This window comes from Drosophila simulans, chromosome 3R (genome assembly GCF_016746395.2).
Source record: "Drosophila simulans strain w501 chromosome 3R, Prin_Dsim_3.1, whole genome shotgun sequence".
Classification (NCBI taxonomy): Eukaryota; Metazoa; Arthropoda; class Insecta; order Diptera; family Drosophilidae; genus Drosophila; species Drosophila simulans.
In genome coordinates, this window is record NC_052523.2 from 2173423 (window position 1) to 2189332 (window position 15910).

The following is a 15910-nucleotide window of genomic DNA, read 5'->3' on the forward strand; positions in this document are numbered from 1 at the left end:
GGCTGAAATATTTAAATTTAATTTAAATATTGTTCAGAAAAATAATTTGGAAATTTGTTAAGTCATTGAATTAATACGTCGCTCGGGAGGCCGGGCATTTAAAACCAAGTTGGCAGCTATTGCGTATCGTTTCAACCAGCTCTGTTATCGATATCAACATGAAAATCTGTTGTCATTCTCACATCGCGAGGCATAAGCAAAGACAAAAAAAGTGAGAACGAAGTGCGTTATTTAATTTTTATACCATTTAATTTAATTAGAAATCTAAGCAAAGCAACAAAATGCGCGAGTGAAATTGTGTGACTCCAAATACCTAAAAGGCTCCCGTGCCCGCATCGTGTAAATGGCAAAAAACTGACGCGAAAAGTAAAACTGCCAACAACAACAAGCAGCAGCAAACAGAAAGCATAAGCAAGCACTAACAACAACAACACCCACAGCAGCAGCAGTAGCAACAACAACGCAATTGTGATAGACAAAGAAATAGATTAAGAAAGGGAGGGCAACAGCGAAAGAGAACAGAAGGAAATGAGAGAAACGAAAACAACATAAATTATTTGGAAAATATTTCCTTGCTCGAACATATTGATAGACATTGGGACTAAGAAGAGTCGAGTTAATGCTTTTTGCACATTTGATACGCAACGAAAATAGTTTTTAAAGTAATAAGTAATACGCAGGCAAAAGAAGAAAAAGAAGAAGCAGAGCCATACAAAATAAAAAGGAAGAGTGTGGAAGGCGAGGAAGGGAATAAAACAACACAGTGGCGTTGAAAGAGAGGAAGCAGCAGACGAGCGAAAATAAAGAGGAAGAGATACAAATGTTGTTGTTGCTGTTGCAAATAAAAACAATCACATAAACACATTTGGATACAGATACAGCCACAGCTGATGTAAAATAATTTGCAGAGCCTGTGTGTTCGTGCCCGTTTACAATTGATTAAAACCAAAACACACGAACACACCGCGCACACAACCAGGCAACAATAACACTTCACACACGTACACTCACACACACGCAACACAGTCACACTGGAGCACCATTGTGGAAATTGATTAAAGAATATAAGGTGAGTGTGAGTAGGGTATGGTTTAATTAACCGTTAGTTATAGTTTTATGCACACCAAGGCGAGGGCATCCGACGACGCCCTTTTCACTGCAGAAATGCCACCCGTCTTCTTTTTCCACCCCTTGCCCCTCCGCTTTTACACCAAGTGCAACTACATACACCTGCTGCCATTTTCTTTATTGTCTTTTAAGAACGTCAGCAACCCTCACGCTTTGGTTGTTGTGTGCGTCCGTTTGAGCCAAATTGCAATTAATTGCCATAATTTACATATTTTACAAGAATAACTCGGTGTCTGTGTGCATTTGTTCGTCATTCGAGAGCTTTTTCCTGTTAACTGCACTGCACCCGAATAAGTGCAAAAGGAGAGGGAATAAAGCAAAACAACAGCTGAGTGAGCGAGCGAGAAGGAAAGAAGCGGATGGAGCGGGGAAAGGGAACTGTAGAATGAGTTGCAGCTCGGCTCGAATTATCGAATATCGATAAGATGCATGCGATCAGCTGATCATGTTTACTCCACTACTCAACAACCGATTTTTCGGTTGCGTTTTAATGGTCTGCTGCTCTTTGTTTTTCTCTTTTTTTTTCTTGGCTTAACTTGTTTACTGCAGTTGGAGTTTTTGCGTGAGTCATACGCAGTTTATACCCCTTTAAGATGATGTATATGTACATAATAATTAAGTGCAGGGGACACATACTATTAATTGCAGTTAGACACTCACACACACACATGCATAACCAACCGCTAGCCCGCCGCTCTCTCTATCGTTCTCCCTGCAAGAAAGTGCTTTTTTCTGCCCCCCACAACGACAAAACAAAAGAAGGGAGAGCTGATAAACTCTGACTGCGCTGTAATCAGCTTGCAGCGGCAGAGGAGTTCAGTTTCAGTTCACTCGGCTTGGTTCAGGGTTTCTGGCTGCCGTCCTCTTCTCCCTCTTCGCCTACAAATCCGCTATTCGGCTCCGTGACGTCACCTAGACTCACACCCTAATCAAGGATACGCTAGTCTCGATTCTCTGTTTGTGGAGTCCATCAACCCCATATGAACCCCCCAACCTCATTTATATCTCAAGTAGGCAAAAAAGTGTAATAGATATGTATCTAAATTCGTTTTTACACCCAACAGGTGTTATCTTTGAAGTCTTCGATAATAGACAATTTTTGAATTATGTGGTACAATACTTAGCAATATACGCACATATGTGTACCATAAACACAATCCAAACAATCTGTATAACTTGAATATTGTGTCCAATGCTTTAAAACCGGAAAATCAAGACAACATCTGGTTCCGAGCTATCCAGGCAATCACATTTTTGGAGTTCCCCCGGTTATCACACATATTTCGATACATACCCCCAAAAGTGTAACACAGATACAGCTCACCACCCCTCTGATAAGATTTTATCAGTTCGGGGCTTGCTGGTTATCATGATTTGGGTTGAAGGGTCCGCGATAATTGCATTGGGGCATGCCATTGGTAATCACCATTCGGTTGATTAGTGCTCTCTGTCTGTCAATTCCAACGGCTAAGTATTTCATCAATTTGCTTAAGTGTACCTGGAAATTTTACCTTGGCATTACAGATGATCCTGAGCTAATCGTTCCTGGTATTTCATCAGCTATAAAAGTGGCGAGCCGTTACACGTGTTCGCAAACTGTGGACAATTTTTAGAAAACCATCCGCAATAACCCGCGTCTTGGAAATTTAGAAGTTTGGTTTGACGGAATGGTGAAATTCGCTTAGGTAAAAAAAAGGACCGCGGGGTCAGGTAAACGCTGGTGCGTCGGCGTCGCAGTCCACGTCGGCGCTGGCATTGACACATGCGCGCAGCATCGATCTTTTATTCTCTGTCTCCTCTAAGAAACAGTGATGCCATACATCGTTTACAAGATATGACTAATTATAATTGAAACTAAAAGTAGGTACAAGAAGTTTCTCGAAATTAACAAATTAGTTATAAATGGTTTATTTGTGATTTCCACGAGGAGCTGAACTGGTGGCTCTGCTTTTGTTTAATTCAACTAAATTTACTTGATGCAACTACCCTTATTTTAGTTGGGAAGATCTAGCTACAAAATAGCTAAATCATCGTCACACACGTGCGGCGCTCTCTCGTCCGCTCAAATGTTCTCCCTCTTTAGTCGTGCGCTCTCTGCGATGATCATTTGTTTTCGAACCACCCGCAAGTCTAGACGTGTTCAAATCAAGGTGCGTTGATAACACGTTTTACGCTGTTGTTGTTCTGGTTGCTGCTGTTTACGGCTCGCAAATAAATAAATAGTGTGGGGGAGAGTGAGTGCGCGTGTGCCGAGTGTGGAGCCATGCTCTTTCCGCTTTTCCGCTTTCCCTGTTATGCGCCTTATCGCCAAAAGCCGTCTGCGAGGCTAAACTGTAAACAAAATTATAAAAATAAAATTGAATAAGCGTCTGTGCACATGCTCGGCCTGCTATTTTTTATTGCGACTCGGAAATGGCCCAGTTAGTCATTAACATTTGAACCGCCCCCACCGCGCGCCTACTCTCCACTTGCCCCTCTGACGACACAAAGAGAGCAAAAAGCAACAGCGACAGTCTGTCTAACAGCTGTTGGGCAGCACAAGTGATCCAATCAATGGCTTCAAAGTAGCTAGGCTAATCTCTGCCTCTGCGGTAGATTACTAGTGGATCCAATTGTTGTTAGCGGTAGAGTGTGGTTGGGTTTTAGTGTTCAAACGGCGAAAAACTAAAACATTTTTGACAAATATTCTAAAATTGCTCTCACGTTATTGTTTGGTGCTAAATGTAAAATGCATTTGAAAATTCGTAACGCTAAAATGTCATAATGTTTGTTACTTCTTTGTGCTGCATTTAAACAAAAACAAAAATAGGTTTACTGCATAGTAATCAAACAGTGTAACTTAACAAGTTAAATGCGAATCACAGATAAGACTGTCTTTACTCATCCGTATTCGTTGTTCCTTTTGTCTTGCAGCTAAACACTAACAACACGAGTATAAGAGAACCATAAGTACAAGCACACGTACCGATGAGGGAATACCATTATATCGTCTGAAGCACTGCCAAACCATTCGAGAGACGACAGGACCAGGAATAGAGGGAGGAGAAGCGGGCGTGGGAGAGGGAGGAGCGGGAGTACCCCCGCCAGAGAGCGGTAGTCAAGACGAGGAGACAGTGAAACACCAACGGCTCCATGATGCTGTACGTGTTCCACGTGGACGTTGGCCGCATGCTAAGCTTTGACATGAACGTTGCACTGCAGCCAGTGGAGCATCTAAAGGAGACGATCCAGAAGCTGCACAACATCCCAGCCGCCAATATTGTTCTGCTAGTGAGCGGAGGCGAAATGCTAACGCACTCCACCCAAGTGTCGTGCTACTCAGCTGGCACCGACACCAATCCCATCTATATGTTTCTAACGGGGGACGAGCGCCTACCGCCCACGATATACAACTCGGACGCCGACAACGAGCTCCGTCGTCAGGTAGAGGAAAGTCACCGGTTACCTCCGGCCCTGGAGACAGTGCGTCAGCGGGCACAGCTGGCTCAACACATGCGAGAGTTGGCCAGAAAGGAGGAGGATCAGTGCGAGCGACTGGTTCACGAGCAACACCTTCAACAGCAGGGCTGGTCGGCTGTGGTGGCCAATATGGAGGATCTGACGAACGAGTTTTGCGACCGCTTCCAGAATTTCTGCTCCTTCTTTGACCGGCATCTCCAGAAACGAGAGAGCTTTCTGGAGCTGCTGCGCAACTTTCCCGATGATCTCAAGCAGCTGGGCAGGATTCCCATACTCCCGGATCTAATGTCTCTTGCCGAGGCCGATTTCCATGGCTTTGACGAACTGTTGGATAACGACGACGTGTTTACTGCCCAGCAACAGCCAGCGCCGCAGCAGCAGGCTCTAACTGAATCCTCGCAAGCAGACTCCCCCAATAAGAAGCTCAAAATGGGCGACGAGGTGGAAACGGAATCTGGTGAGCAGCCGGAGCGCGGTGTTCAGACCTTGACGAGCAGCAGTTCGCTTGCCCGTCGCCCAAACTTGAACCTGCTGCAGTGGATCAGTTCCAAGGGTAACCACAGGGCTCTGCAGCTCATGTCAGATGAGTGCATCCAGGGACTGGACGTCTTCAGTGTGGAAATTTACGAGAAGCTGAAAGAGGAAGTCAATCAGATCATTAAGATGGCCAACCAGGCCGATGTTAAGGAGATCAAGGGCCTCGGCGATCGTCTCTGCAAGCTGGAGGAGTTTAAGTTCCGTATCAAGAAGATGGTGCAGGAGCAAAAGGAGCAGGCACTAGCCCTCCAGCAGAATGAGGCGCGTGCGCAGAATCTGCGCGACAACTCCGTCCTCCCGGATCTTTGCCTCTCGCATCGCTCCCAGCTACAGGTAATGCTGGATAATCACACTAAGATACGCGAGTACTGCCGCTGCATAGCCAACTCCAAGGACGAGCTGGGCTGGAATCTGCACACGCGTCTGCGACGGATCGTGTGGATTGAGAATGGGATGAGTGATTTCGACAACAGATTGCTGTTTAATCATCGCTGCTTGCGGCGTGCCGAACGCCACATTTGCATAATCGAGCAGATCCACCGGGCGCCGAGCACTTATGTTTCGGCCGTGGCGGAGGTGGTGCGTCGGAAGATCTTTTCGGATGAGTTCCGGCAGTGGGCCACTCGCCTTTCTGCGGACTTCGATCGCATTCACAGCGAGGAGTTGCGCCGGCGGAGGGAGTTCAATGCGAGCTTCGAAGGCCATTTTCTCAATATTCTGTTTCCTGGCATGGGTGACATGCCCCCAGCTTTTGCAAATGAGCACCCCTTGAGCTTTGACACACGTCTCCCTTCTTTAAGCCGATCGGACATGGAGCTGCTCTCCTCGCAGTTGCCAGAACTGGCCGGACAGCTGCAGTTGCCCGACATGAAGCCTGTGATAGACTTTTTCGCCCTGCGGTCGGATAAGAATGTGGAGCAAGACCAAGAGCAGGAAAGGGATACCCCACTAATGGCTCCACGTTTGGCCGAGCTCCAGGCGCAGGCAGCTGCCTCTGACTGCGAAACCGATACGGAAACAGAATTCGAGAAGCTCAGTACCACCTCCAAGTGTGTTGCGACATCAACCTCGACCAGTTTGGTGGAGCAAGTGGCACAGAGTACTGCTACCGAGGATCTGCTGATGCTAAGTGCTGGCACCCTGACCGAAGAGAATGCAGGCAGTTTTCAGAAGATGCGTAGCGACATGGAAAATATGTCCAAGTTGGCCCGAGCGTGCCTCGCCGAAGCTCGTTCCAATGTGGGCGTCTTTCGCAGTGACGTCGCCAACTACCAGGATGAACTCCAGTCCGAGTTGCATCTTCTGCGAGATAAATGCAATGTGCTGAAAATGCTGTGTGAGGAACGCGAGCATAAGTCGCAAGAAAAGCTGGATGAGATGCGCTTGAAACTGCAACTGGCGGAGCAGGAGAAGCAGGCTGCGGTGGCCCAGGCGCGGGAGCAGCTGATCCACGAGCACAAAACGGAGCTGGAGTCCCTTCGTTGCCGGTTTAAACTGATGACCTCTATGGAGCGCTCGCCATCGGACAGCAGCCTTGAGAAAATAGAGCGACCGACAAGCAGTGCCAGCGTGGTCAGCGCCAGCGCTGGTGTGGATATCGACCATCTGCTGGCCCAGCAGCGCCAGGAGCTGCTGGCCCAAAGGGAGCGTGCCATTAGCGAAGCCGTTGATTCGGAACGATCGCTATGGCAATCACGTCTCCTGCCCCTGAACTCTGAATCTGTGATGGCCAACGTGGGCATATTAAAGGACATGTTGGCCGACAAGGAACGGCAGCTAGATCAGCTGCGGGAGCAGAATAAGATTCTCACCCAAGAGACGTACCAGCTGAAGACCCGACTGGAGATGATCACCAACGAGGATGGCAACAGCTGGCTCAAGGAGAAGATCGACTATCTTAACAAGGACAAGTGCCGGCTGGAAGAGGAGCTCAGTCAGGAGAAGAGCCGGCGCCAAGAGATGGAGTCCAGTGTGGCCGCCATGAGAAGGTAAGAACAGGAGCTCTACTTCAGGCTTCAGCCCTTGTCAGTTATGAGAGTGGAAATTTTGGTAGAGCCCACTTATTGTGAATCTGAGTTTCTTAATTATACCCGTTACTCGTAGAGTAAAAGCCATGTCCGTCTGTCCGTATGAACGTCGAACTTTTTCCCACACCCACTATACTCGACTATAGCATTCTCTCTTGATTAATATGTAATTTCCTTTCCGGTTTATCGAATGCTAACAATAACTTTTTCCATCCATAGCTCTGCCTACGATCTGAATGTTGGTGGCCCCTTGACCCGATCGAAGTCTGGCGTAAGTTCCAGTCACCGATCTATCGCCTTGGAAGGATGTGCTCGAGGCGATCTTGTCTTCGTCGTTTGGAGCATGCGCCACGCGCAATTTATGGTCGTCCAGGACTCGCTCACCTTGTACTTTGTCCATGCCGACAGTTTGGCTAGCCTCCAGTTGACAGCTCCGACCTCACCCACACCGTCATTGGATCCCTCGCAGACAGCTGTGGATCTCAACCAGATCCCTCTGCCCTACTACGCCATTGGTCGGGTCATCGACAAGGAGTACTGCCAGGCGCGAAAGGTGTGTGCCTAATGAAATATATATCTAGCATGTGTACTCAAACGTGTGGCTTCTTTGCAGGACGACAATCGATATCGCGTCAGTAGGGGCTCCAAGTTCTATCGCATCAAGCTGGCCCCTTTGCCCTCTCGAAACGCTTCGCGGCGTGAGCGTTTAGAGTGTAAGTAAGAATTGAAGCTGGTGCATCTTTATGAACTCGGAACACTTTGAATCATTTAAAAGCGTATAGATATAGGTATATATATAGGTCATCGTATCTTATTGCGTTTTTTTAACACGCAGTTCAGATCAATTCCTTTTACTACATGTTTCCATTTACCATTATTTTAGCAAATGTTGAGATAGCAGGGCTGGATGTTTGGCTTATCCATTGATTGATAGTTTAGTGGGAAATTGAATAATTTAAAGTGTCTGTTCATTCCAAGATTTACCATGACGCTCATGGCAAGCTATGAAGTAACTGCAAGCAACTAACTTACGATCTCCCTTTTTAGCCAGCTCATCCACTGCCGCAGTCGTGGCTTCGCCCAGAGATGTCATCGATGCTCCCAGTAGTAGCTCTAGCGTCTATCAGAGCTTCAAGCAGCGCACGGTGAGCATTACGAGCGTAAATGAGGAGGATGACGAGTCGGCTTCGCTGCTTAGCGAGCGTTGTCGCTACATAAGCGTCAGCGAGGAGGATGAGTTGCATGCTGCTGGTGGCTCAGTGCCGGCAGTAACAGCTGCTGTTGCAACAGCCACATCGACAGCAGCATCATCTGCAACACCAATTACAACTGCTGCAGCGGTGGCAGGAGGTCCGACATCAACTGCACCGACGGCAGCAACTCAAGCACAGTCTGTGATAACAGAGCAGCCAACGGCATCAAGTAAACTTAAATTGGATCTACTGTTGGCCTCTGCTGATATAATAACACAACCCCTAACACAACAACCGCACCAACAGCGACAGGAACTTGAACAGCCAGCTGAGGCGGAGAGTGCAGCGCCTGTGGCTGAAACAAGTCCAAATCAAACAATCCAAGCGGAGAATCCGGAACCGGAACCGGAAACCATCACCATCTATGTGCCCCCCAATCCCCCAGCAGTATTAACTGCAACACCCTCTACAAGTGCTAGCATCCTGGCCAGCATCAGTGCGGAGCCTATCATCAGCACAGCCTCCATGCTGCCCATGTCTATTGGCACGGCGGCCATAAGCGAGGACTCGGACGAGTATCGTTCGCTGGAGGGCAAGGACGATGGCGATGGCGATGCCGATGCCGATGATTTTCCCATTTCCGAGTAGTGTACGACAGTTGGGACTAACATATAACTACTTATATACATAAATGGAGTGTGTATCTAGGCTAAATCTTGTACTCTATGTAGGAACCGCATCCAAACCAACAACCAATACCCGAAAAATGAAAAATAAGCCTCAGGGCCAACACACAACACACACAATACAGTAGCCTCAAAAAACGACATCAGCCAGCAACAAAAACAGTAACGTGAAAGTTATATACTTAACTGATTTAAAGTTAACCAAGTGCGGAATATATATTCAAAAAGAAAGTGAAAACAAATGTTCTAATGTCCGCATAATGAAATAATCTTATCAAATTTGAAAGCGGGATTTATCCCTTCAAATGCAACCACACCGAGACACAGACACAGCTAGGATTTTCAAAATTTTTATTTCAAATAAAAATAATGTACTTTAACAAATTTACCTTATAATCAAAATATTTACATCGGTAGTTTTCGGTTTAAAGTTATTGTTTGCTTCATTTAGTGCCAAGAAAATTATTTCCAAGTCACATTAGTTTCGTAGCGCGTAAAATTGAGATGAGGAACACAAGAAATCATATTTTTTATAGGCATTTTAAAAAGACTAGAACACAAAGAGTTTGCACACACACACACCCCCAAACACAGACCCACCCTCACACAACAAACAACACACCACACAAAACCCAAACACACAAAAAAAACAAGAAACACAATCTTTTGGGCTCAGCCTGCGAAAAACACAGTTTTATGCTCAGCTTACACCACTCTCTTCCCCTGACCCCCCAGAAATCGAACTTTCTACTCTCTCTCCTTGTCTATATCTAAGATATTTTGATTTTTCGACTTTGTGTAAATAAATAAGAACGGAAATCGACGAATAGTTATTTATGCCTTTATTAATACAAGGAAACACTTGAAAATTACAACAAAATAGATATATACACATTTAATGATTTATGCGTTGCGAAGCGATAGTTTTTTAACGCGCATTGTAAATATAAAGAAACAAAAATTATATATTTAAAATAGTTTAAACGATTTAAATGAGGAAACGTGTAAACGATGGTGTAACAGAAGCGGATCGCAAAATTGTCAAGCTTACAAAAAAAGTGTAAAATCAAAAATCAAATAAAAAATGGTAAACATTTCAAAACTACGCCTGCTGTTTTAACCCATGATCTCTTAACCCATTATGCTATTTTCATTTCGAACCAAAAGTAAATCCCAATTGCACAAAACTCGAGTTAATTTACACAAAATAATTTATTAAGTGAACATATTAATGGGTCATTACATGCATAAATACAATATTAATAGGCTTACGGTTATTTATTATATATTAGTTATTGCTAATCTCCTACTCGGCTTACATGTTACATGCTTCACTGTGCTCCATCTGCACTTGTTTGCATAGAATGCGAGCAGCACTGGTCTACATGAATCGCGTCAAATTGCGCTCTGACATGACTTGCAATTAGTTAATAATTATAAAAGCTGAATATTTAATTGCACATTTGGCCAACGCGAATTGGCAAAGGGACTTCACATGGACCTGTGATCTATCTGGGCTTGGTAGCGTGATAAATAGCCTTTTAATTCTGCTTGGTTAGGGAGCTAACCCCTATATACAAACATATCCGATATGAAAGCAAAGTGCTTCAGTCTCCGTTATAGAAAAGCGGGCATAATACATACATACAAATTTGATTTCGTATCTATAACTAATTGGGGCAATTTTTGAGAAACTGCTCGTGCATATTGTCTATGGTTTCGAGAACTCACTCATCATCTTCCCTTGCAGATCGGGTGCTATGGTTTTGGTCTAATGGCTTGTGTGGCCAAGTGAGTATTGGGTCTATATACGTTCTATATAGTTTAATTATAAACAGGAGTATTAAATAGTTGCAGTTAAAATAATACACCGAGAAGTCAGCTAATTCTATGATGTCTTAAATGATTTGGGTGTTTCTTATAATTTTCGTGTTCAAAAACAATTTAAGTATCCGGCCTAGAATTCAAATTCAAAACCAAAATTGTTAACATTTTTGTGAGATATCGGAACCGGCCCGAAAGATGATAAAAACATTCCGCTGTGTAGTGTAAATCAAATATTGAGTTTCTCAGTACGCCCGCAAGGGTATCTCATCTTCGTGGAGAACCAGAAGATCCACTTTGCTGCCTCCGATTATTTTTGCTGTTCCGTAAGCATGTCTGAACCACATCACGCGGAGTCTGTGCACGACTAGTGAATGGCTGTGGTTGCATCCAACGGTTGGCTGGCCACCCGGCCACAACATCATTAGGCTCCAAAATAATTAGGCGTTAAATATGCTCCAGATATTAATTGCCAGCCGAGTCGCCCCTGCCGCCATCCAACCAGCTAATCCGACAACTCCTCACAATATTCCGCACTTCTTGAGCACTATCTTTCGCTTCCGGGCCACGCTGGAGCCATGGCCCTTCTTCGCCGGACGGAGGACGATGGTGCCGCTGCTGGACTTTGTGAAGGTCGGGCTGAAGGCGCTGATCGTGGGCGTGCTGCTGTACGGCGGATGGCTGGAGTTTTGCTGGTTTCCGGCCGCCTGGTCGTAGCTCTGGGTCATTAGCTGATGGCACTTGGTGGCCAGGTAGCGAAACACGGACGCCACGTTAATGTCCTCCTTGACGGAGGTGCGGATAAGCCGGCAGTTGAGCAGCTTGGCCAGCGTCTCCACCTCGTCGGCCGTGACCACCGCCTGTTCGATAAGATCAATCTTGTTCTGCACGATCACTGTGGGAATCTCGTTGCACTCGTTCTCCACCTTGCGCTTCCAATCCTTGATCGCGTCGAAGGATGCTCGATCCGTCGTCGAGAAGACCAGGACGGAAGCCTGGGCGCCGCGGTAGTACGCCTTTGTGATGCAGTCGAACTCCTCCTGGCCGGCGGTGTCCCACAGCATGATGCGCACATCCTCGCCGTCGATCTCGATCTGTCGCTCTAGGAAGTCCACTCCAATCGTCTTCTTGTAGTCCTTCGTGAAAATGCCTTTGCAATAGCGCTGTATCATTGACGACTTGCCAACGCCACCATTTCCAACAATGACCTATGGAAAAGACCAGAGTTGTGTTAATAAAAATTAAAAAAACGTATTGTTATTCACCAGAAGGCGAGAAAATTAACTGTTCACAACATTTATTTGCTTTCTATTGGACATTTAAAACGGTTAGCCATTTAAGTTAATTAAGCGCGTAAATGTCAATCAAATTTGTCTTGTCTGCAGAAAGATACATCCAGAAATCACCATATAAATCAATTTGAAACAATTCCAGAAAACCCATTAGAAACAACTTTACTTAGCGAGAGGAGAACCCTAATTGAACTAGAATCTTAATTCGTGCAGTTTCGCCATTAGCAACGGACATTTCCATCGGATTTTATCTCACAGGTGCCATTCACAACACTTGGCGAGGGAAAACTACACTGAAAGCAAAACTATACGAACTATCTAACTATTATCTATCATATTGAAACAATTAGTTTATAGGCAAACTATTAGATGAGGTAATGCCTTAATGTGTGTATGGAAGCTGATTGATATACTAATATTGGAAAGAAGTCATTCTATTTTGGGATGTTCAGAACTCCTCTTGATATGATATTAAATCAATTGCTCATCTGGGTTTGGGTTTCCTCTAAAGGTAACCATCTTTTTTTCTTCCCGTGCACTCATTTCAACCATTCATCATCCGAATGGAAGAGATTCACGCAGCCGGCTGGGCAACTTACCACTTTAATGGCCAGCTCGATATCATCTTCACGCATGCTGGTGTAGTTGTACTGCGCCTGGGAGTGGGTCTGCAGAACGGACGCAGCAGCACCGCCGGTTGCCGTTTGGATTAGACGCATCTAAGCCGGCAGGTGGGCCGCCGCTCGCCCAGGTGTTTGATTGTGGCTCTGGCTCCAGCTCCAGCTCCAACTGCAGCTCCTGGCCAGGCAAATCGGTTGGAGGAGCACGTAATCTCAATCCGCCCAACGCAAGTGTGTCCAAATGTGTTCGGTTGGTCAGCCAAGTTTTCCGCAGCTTTTCACTTTTCCCCAACTTTGCCTGAGCCTCGTTTCACTTTCTACGCATTGATTTCACCAAATTCGATCTGTGGAAAAAGAGAAAAACCAACTATTCAGCGACATCAGTCTTAACATACGGCAAGTGTTACAGTCAAACTTCGTTAGCTTGAACTAAAGATATATGAAGTGAGAACGCAAATTTGGGGTTTTTGGTTTTGTTTATATATATTCTATAAACCTTCATTTGCTGGGGGTTTCTATGCTTTAAATTGAAGAGATGTGAGAAGTTGTACCAATATTTCGACTCAAATTAATTTCCCTGCCAGAAGTTTGACTGTGAATGCAAAAGGTTTTCTTTCATTTCCACGTTAACCGGTTTTCAGCGCTGTGTTTCTCGCTTCTTTTGGCCAAGTCTGTATTTCGTTTCCCTTGTTTTTCTCTTTTTCTACCGACTGGCCCCGGGGCCACCGAATGCGGCTTCTAATAAGACGCAACCCGAACGGCCGGGCACGCACGGTTACGTTGTTCAACAACAGGTGCTTCCACACACCTTACGCACAGGTAACAGGCGGAGGTCGGTCGGGGGGATGGTGGAGTTGGGCGGTGGTCAGGCGGTTAGGTGGGACGACAGGGGCCAGTGGATACTGGTCACTGGATGGTGGTCAGCAGAGAGATGGAACACCAATGGCATTAGTATTCGCATTAGCGCGTGCTTATGAATTCTTTGAAAATTGTGCTCTTTCTTCTGGCCTTTCCCCCGTTTACAGTTGCTTTCTGCGGCTCCGTGGGCGGACGGCGGCGCGGCTACGTGGGTTCGGAATAGATCTGGAGTGTAGATACAATATCTGACCGAACGGATGGGGCCCACTTGTTTACATTGTGTTCTGAAGGAGAGTTATTCGTTTCGTAGGCAAATTAGCTTGGTTCGAAGGTTCTCAAAATAGATCGGAAGCTTGGTGCTCGAAAAAACAATAACAAACCCAGCATCAATTCAGCTTGGTTTCATCTAAGCTTCGAAAGAAGCATCTAAAATATGTGTAGCCGACAGCGTTTCCCCATTTCCTCTCAGTTTTTCAATAATAAACGAACCTTTTTTGTCTAAAATATGGCTGTGATATGAATGAATTTGGGTGAAATTCCCAAGATTTCTGTGGCCTAAATATTGTGATCTGCCTTCGAAGGTTACAAATACAGCAATTAATTAATTCCCAGCAGGCTATCGTGAGCTCTTTCCACGCAGTCGGCATTCCGCATTAAGCGGACAGGTAACACAGGATTTGTGTTTTCCATTTTCTATATCTCACCCGATGCCTTCCATCTTTCTTAACCCAAATCACCACCTTTAACCCACTGTGCAACCTTTCGCTCGTTCTAATTATGCCGCGACTTTTTTTTCCTATAGCTTCTTCTAAAAGGTTCATGCTATTTTCGTTGGCTTTTTTGTAGTTCATTGTCATGATAATTAAGGCCACCGGTTATAGATTTAGTTCAATAGCCATGTGTGCACTTAAAGAAGATTTGTTCCACAAAAGAAAACTGCCGATCCTCAGATTGTTCTAATCTAGAGGTTTATGATCTTAGTAAATATTAATACTACTTATTGGCCCACGCATGCGAGATTCTTGTATCTTCCGCTGTATGGATAAAAAACAACTCCAATTGACATAAGATCCAGGTGATCGTGAGTTTGTGTGAGTGGTGAGCCTGTGCGCAACTGCGGAGTAAATTGCGAATGGAGCGCCGCACTGCAATTATCTTTGGATTGGCCCAAGGAACTGATAGATCGGCGGCCGTTTTCTTGGCCATTGTTGTGGAATGTGGATTCTAACTTGTCCATTTAGGTTCACAACAGCACCAATACACCTGCACGCGGCCACATGCATGCATGCCGTGCACGGCTGCACACACCTACACATGTGCACTTGTTGTGCTGCTGCTGCTGCTGCAGAGGAAAAACGGATTTTCCAGGCTTGCATGTGTGTGTGTGTTCGTATGGGGAAAATTATGCAAATGCCGAGCACTACTTAAATCAATTACGAGCGCGAATTCCTCATTATTTAAATCATGATTAAACAGTCACTCGCGCACTAACGGTACTTCGCACAGTGTCGCCCTCTGCTTCTTCTGTTTTTGTGTGTTTTTTTATCTCTTGCCATATTTTTCATGGCTCTTTTACTGCCTCTTCTCACTAAAATCAACTCAACAGTCGACTGCGATTGTGTTTTCTGGGTGAGAAATAGACGAAAAGAAGTTGCGAGTGCGAAAACGCGAAGCTCGCATTGGAATCGCAGCTTGGGATCGCACAGAAAATCGTAAACACGTTCGCAGCGGAGCCCCTCCTTCTACTTGGCCAAAACTACCAAGCAGATAAAACGGCTAAAGCAGCTAAATTGGAGCTAAAACAACGACGACAACGCGTGCGAAGCGCCTTAATTAAAGACGAGCGTCGCCTGGGATTCCGATCTCTGAATTGACCCGCAGTGAAAGTCAGCTCGCACACACGATATACACCATGGTGTATGGTTTTTGCCCCCGGCCGATTTCTTAGGGCGCCAAGTGGGAGAAATGCGCTGCACTGCGAACCGGAATGCCAAAAATCGCACCTGTTGCTCGTCGCGATCGAAATTTGAATGCCAAGCCTGGCTTGCTGCGAGCAGTGCGACCATAGCGTGCGCAAGGCAGTTAGACCAGCGATCGCTGCGTGGATGGTCACACCAGGCCAGGCTTGGTGTGAACGGCTTACTTTCATTTGATCAGCAAAATTTGCATTGATTTGCCTTGTTAAAGCTCGAATAATAATTTACGAGCGGAAAATAAAACATATATATACACCGTCTCTTTCGACTTATAGATTGGTTAAAAAATAAATAAATAAATAATAATTCA

General features: G+C 45.5%; 2 protein-coding genes across 3 annotated transcripts; one reads left to right on the plus strand and one right to left on the minus strand.

The window, feature by feature from the left end:
• Positions 1-117: 117 nt before the first annotated feature.
• On the plus strand, positions 118-10135 carry LOC6726862 (RB1-inducible coiled-coil protein 1). 2 transcript variants are annotated; one of them, XM_016176152.3, is made up of 5 exons: positions 118-1069; positions 4042-7112; positions 7371-7704; positions 7765-7864; positions 8199-10135. In XM_016176152.3, the coding sequence occupies exons 2-5, from the start codon at positions 4261-4263 to the stop codon at positions 8990-8992; spliced, it is 4080 nt and encodes a 1359-aa protein (XP_016033364.1). In that variant the 5' UTR covers positions 118-1069; positions 4042-4260; the 3' UTR covers positions 8993-10135. The 2 variants fall into 2 exon arrangements, with proteins under 2 accessions (XP_016033364.1, XP_016033365.1); XM_016176153.3 differs by lacking the exon at positions 118-1069 and adding an exon at positions 3136-3278.
• Positions 10136-10223: 88 nt separating this feature from the next.
• On the minus strand, positions 10224-15721 carry LOC6726863 (ras-related protein Rab-23). Its single transcript, XM_016175930.3, has 3 exons — positions 15628-15721; positions 12746-13110; positions 10224-12062 (listed from the first exon to the last, which is right to left on the minus strand). The coding sequence occupies exons 2-3, from the start codon at positions 12863-12865 to the stop codon at positions 11376-11378; spliced, it is 807 nt and encodes a 268-aa protein (XP_016033366.1). The 5' UTR covers positions 12866-13110; positions 15628-15721; the 3' UTR covers positions 10224-11375.
• Between the last annotated feature and the right edge of the window lie 189 nt (positions 15722-15910).